Source organism: Sus scrofa, chromosome 2 (assembly GCF_054392235.1).
Source record: "Sus scrofa isolate SSC_HxYL_T2T_F1_AM1 chromosome 2, Sscrofa_HxYL_maternal_Yorkshire_Landrace_v2.0, whole genome shotgun sequence".
NCBI classification, from domain to species: domain Eukaryota; kingdom Metazoa; phylum Chordata; class Mammalia; order Artiodactyla; family Suidae; genus Sus; species Sus scrofa.
Genome location: NC_139384.1, coordinates 15,029,382 through 15,041,118, shown reverse-complemented (window position 1 = coordinate 15,041,118; position 11,737 = coordinate 15,029,382). Strand labels below are relative to the sequence as shown.

The following is an 11,737-nucleotide window of genomic DNA, read 5'->3' as shown; positions in this document are numbered from 1 at the left end:
TGTGGTATATACATACACTATGGAATATTACTCAGCCATAAAATGAACAAAATAATGGCATTTGCAGCAACATGGATGAAACTAGAGACTCTCATACTAAGTGAAGTAAGTCAGAAAGATAAAGAAAAATACCATATGATATCACTTATATATGGAATCTAATATATGGAACAAATGAACCTTTCTACAGAAAAGAAACTCATAGATTTGGAGAACAGACTTGTGGATGCCAAGGGGGAGGGGGAGAGAGTAGAATGGAATGGGAATCTGGGCTTAATAGATGCAAACTATTGCATTTGGTGTGGGTAAGCAAAGAGATCCTGCTGTATAGCACAGGGAACTATATCTAGTCACTTATGATGGAAAATTATGGAGGATAATGAGAGAAAAGGAAAGTATATATGTGTGTGTGTTTGTATATATGTGTGAGTGGGTCACTTGGCTGTACAATAGAAATTGATAGAACACTGTAAAACAACTATAATGGAAAAAATAAAAAATCATTTAAAAATTGCCAATATCATTAAGAGCTAATAGCTTCCCAAGTTGGAAATACTTGCAGACCTTGTAAATGAAATTAATTGTATATATGATACTGAGATAGAGAGAACCTGATTCAAAATCCAACGTCTCAAATAAAAATCTCAGAATAACTGTATTTCACTCACACAAAATATTTCTCTTCCTACATTTTACTATAAAGTATTTAATGAAAGGAATAGAATATTAGGATTTACTAGTGACATATCTTGGTCTCATATACAATGCCACTCAGGGCAGGGCAAGATGAAAGAGAGCAGCCAACCAGCATCCAGCTGATGCATAAGAATATAGGTAAGCCACTCAGTGAAAGAGGGAACCATCTCTGAGATCAGCCTGGTGAGTCTGCTTCAGGTCCTCCAGGGCCAGGTAACATGGAATGAGAGGATGGCCCAACAGTGCACAGACAAAGGAAGTGTCTACATGAATATTCTTCTGACCAAGTTCAACTATGTGGAGCACATAGAGCTTCCCAGATGGTGGAGCTGGATGGCCTTCTGTGACAGGTTATAAGCTCTGTTTTACCACATCCTAGATGACTTGCCCATCATAACTTTTATCACATGCAACTTCAGTAGAATTTCCCCCCAAAACCAATAAATGAGGTTGTCATTTTAGCAAGTGCTGAATCCCCCTCAGTTTTCTCCAGAGTTCTACTAGACCAACTCCCATTCCACCTTTATATTAAAGCTAAGCTCTAGGAGTTCCTGTCCTGGCACAGCAGAAATGAATCCAGCTAGGAACCATGAGGTTGCAGGTTCAATCCCTGGCCTCGCTCAGTGGGCTAAGGATCCGGCGCTGCCGTGAGCTGTGGTGTAGGTCTCAGATGCAGCTCAGATTTGGCATTGTTGTGGCTATAGCATAGGCTGGCAGCTACAGCCCCAATTAGACCCCTAGGCTGGGAACCTCCATATGCCTGGAAACCTCCATATATGCTGCCGGTGCATCCCTAGAAAGACAAAAGACAAAAATAAAAAAATAAAGCTAAGCTGTAATATTAAGATTAACTTTACCAGAATTTTTTTTGGTAAATGATAATTTCCATAGGCAGGAAATCCATGAGCCTATTGCAAAGAATAGACACACACATTTTCTTTTTTTTGCCTTGCCTGCAGCCTGTGGATGTTCCCATCCAGGGATCGAAACTGCACCACAGCTGTAACTAGAACAACAAAACTACAGAAGTGAGAATGTCAGATCTTTAACCTGATGAGCCACAAGGGAACTCTCTAAATAATATGTTTTAGATTCACCCATTTAACATTAATCTACCTGCTTTGAAATTATGACTGCTTAAACTGAGGTCGCTGAATGTGTACGCATGTGGCTTTGTGTGTATGTACCATCTGGAAGAGAAAAGGTAAGAGAACAGGAAAATTTTGAGAAGAAATGAAGAGAAAAGAAGAAAAACTGTTGTTATTGGTGCATTCTAAGCAGACAGCAGCTTTCAAAATAGAAATCTTTTACGCAAATTCATACTTATTCTGTCATGAACACATTTGTGTTTGAGGGAATAAAAGAAATACAAGTTGAGGAGTTTACTGTTGCAATTAAAACTATATACTTGAAATTCGATTTAAGCATCTACCTAGGAAATAATAAATTAAATAATATAAAAATAAATCTAATTTGAAACGTTTTGACACGTGATATATAACAATCTCTTACAAATCATAAATGATGAAAAAAATGCATCAGAAAAATGCTGATAATTACAAGTATTCTGCATAGATAGTTTCCAGTGCTATTGCTACTTTTGTATCTAAATACTTAATCTTTTATTTCCCAAACTAAGATTGATGTAAAAATACACTCTGTTTTTGAGACACTAACAGAAAGAGAGAATGACTGGTTAAAAGGTCGATGTTCTTACATAAACTCGGTATTTCCACCTAATTACATACATGTTCTTGAGTAATATCAGAGCATGATTACTTAGACAATATCCTAATATATTCTAAATGTAAACTCGATCTACCATTTACAATTTCACTAAATTCATTAATACACTATTTAGATAAGAAAATTAGGCCAACATTCACAGAAATGAAGGGACCCTTTTCCTAGTAATTACATTGCATAGAGCCTTCTTTACTTCCTTGTTCCTGAGGCTGTAGATCAGAGGGTTCAGCATGGGGATCACCACTGTGTAGAACACGGAAGCCACTTTGTCCTGATTCAGGGAGTAGCTGGAGGTAGGTCTCAGATAAGTATAGATGGCGGTGGAATAAAACAGAATGAGAGCTGTCAGGTGGGAGGCACAGGTTGAGAATGCTTTCTGTCTCCCCTCCCCTGAATGCATACGAAGGATGGAGAAGAGAATGTAGGAGTAGGAGGTGAGGATCAGCAGCAGAACCCCGACCATATTCATGCCAGCAAAAGTGGAAAAGATGGTTTCATTCAGGTGTGTGTCGGAACATGAGAGCTTAAAAATTGGAGGGCTGTCACAGAAGAAGTGATGGATGACATTGGACTTGCAGAATGGCAAACTGCTTACATAACTTGTATGAACCATGGAGTTCAACAGTCCTGCTGTAAGAGCCCCTCCTGCCATCTGTAGGCAGACGCTCCTGGACATGATCAAGGAGTAAAGCAGAGGGCTGCATATGGCCACGTAACGGTCGTAGGCCATTAACCCAAACAGGATGCATTCCGTCGTGGCAAAGGCTATAAAGAAGTACATCTGCAGGAAGCAGCCGGCAAAGGAGATGGTCTTCTTTTCTGATAACAGGTCTGCCAGCATCTTGGGAGTGACGGTGGATGAGTAACTAACATCCACAAAGGACAGGACGGCCAGGAAGAAATACATGGGTGTGTGCAGTCGGGCATCCACCCAGATTAAGAGAATCATTCCAACATTCCCCAAGACTGTAAGTGTGTACATCACCAAAAAGAGCAGAAAGAGAGTCACCTGTAGCTCCGGTGTGTCTGCTAACCCCAACAGGATGAACTCAGTCAGCAAAGTATCATTTGTTCTGGCCATTTATTACAAATGGAGCATGCTTAAACTTACACTGGGTGTAAATATTTCGTCATCTAAAATTGACAAAAAAGGTAGAAATGTTAATGAGGTTAATCCCATATTGAAAAAACTGTTGGGATAATACAGAATGTGAACTAGAGTGATAATGTAAGAATAAAACTAGCGGAGAAACAATTAAGCATTGGGATTTACTAAGCAATTGTCTGTACCGAATCTGGGTTGTAGGACTCTCCAATAATGATGTAAGTCCACGTATTTCCCTTCAGTGTCTGCAAATGCAACGCATGTTGTCCTCGTCTTTCTCTTCTATTCCACATCCAAAAGGCGAAGTGCAGACCTCTCCTCGATGACGCGTCTCTCTTTCTCTCAACAGGTATGTCTATTTCACCCAAATGCAGGGGTTCTTCCCTCCTCAAGACCACTCCGTATGTCCCTCAACTCCTAAATCCAGGTATTGCCGCCCCAAATGCAAAAGCAGACAAAATGGCCAGCTTCAGATGACAAATACATTGCCATCCATCATGTTCTTCAGTATATTTTTGTCGTGTTTCTAGCAGAGAACCAAACAACCATTCTCAGGACAACACACACTGTCAACTTAAGGTCCCAGTAGCAGTAGCAGCCACTGTACCTGTCCAAGGGAAAGGCTGCACCAGACGCTCAAAACTTCCTCCCAGGGTCTTACTTGTATAGCCTTTTATTTTCCTTTTTATGAGAATCACCAATATCTCAGTGGAGGCATAAAAGTAAAAGAGAAGACATTTTTCCTCTTTCCAAGGAAATGAACATACCGAAAAATCGAAATAGCTCTTCGTAAAAAATTGAGACATCTGCGTCAATAGACACTGCTGCCCTTTTATTTTGTTTTCCTCAAAGAGGATTGGGAAACCGTGGGGACTAGATTATGGGTTTTAATTGAAGTCAATTCTCTAAAGATGGAAACTCCAGTCTCAAAAGGAAAGAAGGTATAATCACAGGCATTAAATGGAATCAAGCAATATGTGGGACTTTCATCAAAAAGCAGTTCCTGGTCTCCGTACTACTTTAAAGTTTTGGGCCAAAGTTTAAAAAAAAAAAAAAAAAAGATTTCAATTGGCTATTTGCTTGCCTCTTTCTTTGTGGTTTTATCTTATTCCAAAACGTTACAAAGGCCCACTACTAAGTTATTATTCTCCTGTGTGTGTGTTTTGTGTGTGTGTATGTGTGTGTATCCCTCCCTTGTCTGGGTAAATTTAGCCTCCCATCAAGCTCTGTTCTTGAGTAAAATAAATGAGAAGGGGATGCTAACTACATCTGTTGTTTAAGGAAATATGATACCTTGAGTGAATAAGACAATCTGTAAGAAACCCTAAGTTTTTTTAATTATTATTTCAGAACCTTGCTGGTTGAACTGTCTGTGATTTTGGTCTTAAAAGGTGGTGAATCTCCAGAATTTCCATGTGAAATACTGAGTGTCCATATGCACAGAGAGTCTGTATTTGCATTATGATCTCATAATCCATCATTTCCCATTTAAATTCTCAATCTTCTGCGCTAGTCTTTGAGGTTGCCATTGTTGTTTTACCTATTTTTAAGAAGAGAAAAGGAAATTTTGAAGCCATTAACTGAATTTCCCATCGACCAATTGTTAGGACTTGTAAGAATAGACTCTGTTGACCTAAAACTAAGAGACTGTCCAGCAGTTCTCCAGCAAAGATGAGTTTATTAGGGATCAGCAGAGAATTGCAACGTAGGGTCTGCAACCATGGCAAGCCACCTGGAAGTTCCCGCACGCCAAGGGCAAGAGAACTCTTTCATAGAAAGGAAGTGAACTTTGAGAGGACTCTGGTAAGCAAAGAGTCCATGACTTTCACTGGCTGCATCCTCTGCAGGAAGGGAGAGGAGTCCTTCTTCTTCCTGTTGGGCTTTGCTATAGCCACAAGCATGAGAGTTGCCCCTTTTCTGTCCTCTCAGCTGTGTTTAATTGAGTTTTTAGAAACTGAATATAATTTTGACCCTGAAGAATCAATACCCAGCTCCCCAATTTTCCTGTCGAAGTCCATTTTGTCTTCGTCAGTTAGATTATTATGTGTTATTTAGTCACTTAGATTATAAATGTGTACATATACACATACCTTCAAGAGTCATACTATGAATCATTAGTCAGCTATGTAAAATCCTTCATCCATCCATCCTTTCTCAATTTATTTCTTGAATTATTGAGTCAATAGCTAACTATGTCAGGTGCTGTTTCTCTTCAGGAAGCACAGGAAATTTTGCGTCTTGTACACCGACCCCAATGCCTGACTCCCAAACACCTGCTCATCTCTCGGATGGGGCTGGCATGTCACATTCTAAGGAATGTGACCCAGGATTCCTTCAGGGAAAGTTAATTACGTCTACCCTCATGCTTTCACACATGACTTCTAGTTTGACTTTTATTGCTTTGACCCTTTTATCCCATAATTTGACTTTCCCTCTTGTCACAAACCCCTTGAATCTAGGGTGTTTGTCCTTTTTATGGACGCACGCCCAGCTCCAAGTGTGGAGACATCTACACAGAACACTCTGAAGCTTTGTAGGGACTCAGTATTTACACCTGTGTCATGGGATCTTGACCGATCACAAAGACCAGGCATTGTGTTCCTTTCCATGGTTAAGCGTGAGTAAAATGTCTGAAACATAGTAGGAAATAAGTTCAGACAAGAGTGGAAGGAGACGTGATGGCAGGAATCACAGTGGGAAGTGGTGGCAGGATTCCTGCAGAGATGTGTCCAACTATGTTTTTGTTTTGATTCTTGCTTTGACCATACGTGAAAACCAACAACACTAATGAATATTCTACATCTCTTTCACCCACGTTTCTCAGTCAGACATCAACTTTGGCTGACTCCTTCTCTAAGTAGAAATTAATTTCACTAATTTCTCTCTATTTTCATGAAGACTAATTTATATGGCAGCACTCGTTTGATATTGAATTTTTTGTTAAAACCGCTTTATCTTTAGTACTGTCTGAATTTCAAAAACCTTCTACTTCTTTTCTTTTTCTTCTTCTTCTTTTTTTTTGCGTGTGTGTGTCCACACCCATGGCACATGGAAGTTCCCAGACTAGGGGTTGAATCAGAGCTGCAGCTGCAGGTCTACGCCAAAGCCACAGCAATGCCAGATCCAAACCACATGTGCGACCTAAACAGCAACTCACAGCAATGCTGGATCCTTAACCTACTGAGCAAGGCCAGGGATCAAGCCCACGTCCTCATGGATACTAGTAGGATTCGCTACCTCTGAGCCACAAGGGGAATGTCTATACATTCTTTTCATCCTTTTGTTTTCTCTTGACCATTGTATGCATGAAACTGACAAACACACACACAAAAACATAAGCATGACTAAGAAATATATTTTTAAGTTTTCTTTGTCTTTTAACACAAGGTGAAAACCTTCATACAGTTTCAGGATGTCAATTACTTTGAACCCAACTCACACCTCAGAGTTTTGGGCATAGCTCTTAAGGTGGGTCTCCTCTTTGCACAAACTTGAAGTTCCCGGACAAATACTTATCATTTCCTTTAGTATAAAATCTAAGCATCATAATCTCTCTCTCTTTTTTCTTCTCTTTTGTCTTTTTAGGGCTGCTCCCATGGCATATGGAGGTTCCCAGGCTAGGGGTCCAATTGGAGCCGCAGCTGCCAGCCTACGCCACAGCCATAGCAATGCCAGATCTGAGCTGCGTCTGTGACCTACACCACAGCTCACACCAATGCCTGATCCTTAACCCTCTGAGCGAGGCCAGGGATTGAACCCACAACCTCATGGTTCCTAGCTGGATTTGTTTCCTCTGTGCCATGACAGGAATTCCACGGGATCATAATATTTCTTAAGTGAGTAAAATATCCCAAGCACTTGTCCGAGACCTAAGGATAGTGCGTGGTTACATGCGGTGTTTTCCTGGTAGGATGAATATCACAAAATGCCAAGAGAATGCTGATGATAGTACATGCAGATTCTCCCGCCAAAGCAGTACATTATATGTCAGCTTAGCCACCAGTGACCCTATTTCTGCTTTGTGATGCCACCTACGCTATGACATATAGTCCATACTGTTTCAATGAAACTATTTGCTTTCAAAGTGTTTCCATAAAGCAAAGGATTTCAAGAAAGCCATATGTTTAAATAAAGCTATCTATTTTTAATAAGGTTTTCTGTCCATTTCTCTTCTATGGTTTATGTGTTCTCACAGCCATTCAACCATTCACCTGGGATTTTTTCCACCATCTCTGACCCTTTGGGTTTGACCTTCTCTACCTCATACTGACTCTCTCTGTGCTTTCGAAAGATGGTTATGAACTCCTACCCTGTGGTTGACATTATGTAAACAGGGTGAAGGAAATTAGGATTACTGCTTCTCTTAACCTCCGTACTAACACTTACTTTATCATTGTTTGCAAATAGAAAACTTTTGCCATTTTAATAGACCTATGAAAAGTCTGTTTTGTATGTTTGTTTACATTTAACAAATTAACGTAAACATACTATTTTATTTTAATGACAAACTGTCTCTGAACAGTTTTTGCCTAAATGCAAGATTCTGTCTCCTAGTAAATGTCTCTCTCTCCTCTTTATTTATTTATGTTTTTTTTTTTTTGGTTATTGACTTGGATCCATATGATTCTTGAATATTGGTTATTTAATTCCCTCCAACTTGTTGATGTACTCTTTCAACATCTCTAAACTGCCGCACTCCCAGGTTTTCTCAGTCTCTAATTTATCTTACAAATTAACACTCAGCAAAACAAAGCCTAAGGCATGCACTTCAAACCTCTTTCCTCAATTTTCATAAGCAAATTACTCAAAGAACTTTGAAAAATGCAAAACATGGACTGAGAGCTGCCTCTGTGGGGAATGTGGTAAGATAAAACACTGAAGTTAAAGAAAAGACTTGGAAAATCAGAGAAAGAGGAAGCAATGGAGATAGGCTAGCAAAGAGGCACAAAGAACCTACATTCACAAGGGAGGGTTGAAACACTTCAGACTGTAAATGAAGAAGAGAAGGGTAAAATCACACACAGTGCAACAACTAAAAGTCTCTCCTTGGTTTTGCAATTTAAATTTCTTTTAGGTTAAAAATTTTTTTTAAATGTTATGAACATGTTTTACAGAAGTGCTTTTAAAACCAAGCAAGAAAATATGATGTTTAAAAACTCTTTCTACAAAGAATTACAGGTTCAACATAATCTAAGTTCATTTAAGAAGCATACATTCAATTAATTACAAATGGCCAGTATCATTAAGAGCTAATATCTCTTCAAATTAGAAACATTTGCAGACTTTGCAAGTGAGGTTAATGAAAAATAAAAGACAAACTTGCAGAAGAGAGACTATGGTTTAAAACATCACATGTTCAAAAACCCAAAGCTTGGAATAACTGGATTTCAACCCACACACAATACTTCCATTCCTAAGTTTTACGAGAAGTTCAAGTATTTAACGGCAGAAGTACGATCTTAGTATTTACTCGTGACAGGTCTTGAACTACCTTGCACAGATGACACAAATGCCTTCATGAATATTCGTCTGACCAAGGTCAACTCCATGAACCACAGAGGGCCCCAGATGTTTGAGCTGGAGGACCTTTGGTGAAAGGTCATAGCTCTGCTTTGCCATATCCGAGATGACTGGAGCATCACAGCTTCGATCAGGACCAAATTCAGGAGCAAGTACAAGGGAGGGGCCATGGGAAATGTCCCTCCAAAAATCTACAAATGAGGCCATCATTTAGCAAGCCCTGATACCCTCCCAATTTCCACTGGAGTTCTAACTAATCCAACTCCCATTCCACCTTCATATTCGAGCTAGACTCTAATATTAAGATTAGCATTAAAGGGCTTTATTGGAAATGGATTTCTAGAAGCAGGATGTACTAGAGCGTATTGTAAAGAATATGCTTTATGTATTTTTGGCAGTTCCTGTGGCATGGGGAAGTGCCCAGCCAGGGATCCAACTCCAGCCACAGCTGAAACTAGAACTGCAGCAGTGAGAGTGCCAGGTCCTTAACCTGACCAGCCACAAGGGACCTCCCCAAAGAGTATGTTTCAGATTCATCCAGTTAACATTAATCGACCTGTTTTAGAATAATGCACTGGTTAAGCTTCGTAGTAGCTCAAGGTGTGTGCAGGCAGCTTTTGGTGTGTGTATCATCTAGAAGAGAGAACATAAGAGAAGAATAGGAACATTTTGAGAAGAAATGAAGAGAATGGCAGAAAAAGTGTTCTACCTGGTGCATTCTAATCAGACAGCGGTTTTCTAAATAACACTCTTTCATGCAAAATCATACTCACTCTTTCATGGACATGTGTGTGTTTGCTGGAGATAAAGGAAATAAACCCTGAGGAGTTCACTGTTGCAATTAAAACGACATTCCTGAATCTTGACTTATGAATATTCCCAGGAAACAGTTAAATGAAATAATATAGAAATCATTCTAATTTAAATTTAAAACCTTTGGTCACATGTGCTATGTAACGAACTCTTACAAAACATACATGATGAAAATATGCTTCAGAAAAAAATAAACTGACAATCACAAGTATTCCAACTTGGTTAGTTTCATGTGATATGGTTACTTTTGACTCTAAATGCTTCATCTTTTATTTTCCTAACCACGATTGCTTCATAAATAAGACCGGTTTTTGAGAACTCAATGAAACTATAGAATGATAGGTTGATCGTTCAATGTTCTTACATAAATTTGGTAATTTCTGCTCAATTAGGTACTTGTGCTTGAGTAATAAGAAAACGTGATTACTCAGAAAATATCCTCCCATATTCTACCTGTAAACTTGACCTACCATTTCAAAATTCACTAAATTCATTGCTACACAATTTTGTTCAGTTATCTAAAAAAAAAACAGTGCCAAAACTCAAGGGACCCTTTTCCTAGTAATTACATTGCATAGAGCCTTCTTTACTTCCTTGTTCCTGAGGCTGTAGATCAGAGGGTTCAGCATGGGGATCACCACTGTGTAGAACACGGAAGCCACTTTGTCCTGATTCAGGGAGTAGCCGGAGGTAGGTCTCAGATAAGTATAGATGCCAGTGGAATAAAACAGAATGAGAGCTGTCAGGTGGGAGGCACAGGTTGAGAATGCTTTCTGTCTCCCCTCGCCTGAATGCATACGAAGGATGGAGAAGAGAATGTAGGAGTAGGAGGTGAGGATCACCAGCAAAGTCCCAACTGTATTCACACCAGCAAAAGTGGACACGATCATTTCATACAGGTGTGTGTTGGAACATGAGAGCTTAAAAATCGGAGGGCTGTCACAGAAGAAGTGGTGGATGACATTGGACTTGCAGAATGGCAAACTGCTTACATAACCTGTGTGAACCATGGAGTTCAACAGTCCTGCTGTAAGAGCCCCTCCTGCCATCTGTAGGCAGACGCTCCTGGACATGATCAAGGAGTAAAGCAGAGGGCTGCATATGGCCACGTAACGGTCATAGGCCATTAACCCAAACAGGATGCATTCCGTCGTGGCAAAGGCTATAAAGAAGTACATCTGCAGGAAGCAGCCGGCAAAGGAGATGGTCTTCTTTTCTGATAACAGGTCTGCCAGCATCTTGGGAGTGACGGTGGATGAGTAACTAACATCCACAAAGGACAGGACGGCCAGGAAGAAATACATGGGTGTGTGCAGTCGGGCATCCACCCAGATTAAGAGAATCATTCCAACATTCCCCAAGACTGTAAGTGTGTACATCACCAAAAAGAGCAGAAAGAGAGTCACCTGTAGCTCCGGTGTGTCTGCTAACCCCAACAGGACGAACTCAGTCAGCAAAGTATCATTTTTTTTGACCATGTATCACAATTAGAATACACTTAACCTTGAATCAGATGTAAATCTTTCCCTCTGCAAAACTTACAGGAAACAGTAGAAATGTTGATAAGTTTAGTGACACATGAAAAAAATAAAACTTGGGTAATAAGTATAGCAAATAGAGTGACAAGCAAGAAGAAAATCAGTGGATTGGAATTTACGAGGAATTTGTATCTGTATTGCAAGGCTCTCAAATCTCTGGTCTAAGTTCTCATAGTCCATCTCAGTTTCTGAAAATGCATTACATGTGTTCTAATATTTCTCACTGTCTAAATGTACAAGAAACAGTAGAAATGTTTATGAGGTTACTGACAGATTGAAAAACACACTAGGATACTAGAGTGTGGTAAAGAGAGTGACT

The 11,737-nt window shown here is 39.7% G+C and overlaps 2 protein-coding genes across 2 annotated transcripts; both read right to left on the bottom strand.

Annotated features, from left to right (window-relative positions):
• Window positions 1-2,578: 2,578 nt before the first annotated feature.
• On the bottom strand, window positions 2,579-3,523 carry LOC146405173 (olfactory receptor 5F1-like). The gene has a single exon (XM_085015175.1). It carries the CDS (start codon window positions 3,521-3,523, stop codon window positions 2,579-2,581), a length of 945 nt encoding a protein of 314 aa, XP_084871301.1.
• Window positions 3,524-10,422: 6,899 nt separating this feature from the next.
• Window positions 10,423-11,358, bottom strand: LOC146405172 (olfactory receptor 5F1-like). The gene has a single exon (XM_085015174.1). The coding sequence runs from the start codon at window positions 11,356-11,358 to the stop codon at window positions 10,423-10,425; it is 936 nt and encodes a 311-aa protein (XP_084871300.1).
• Window positions 11,359-11,737: the final 379 nt, after the last annotated feature.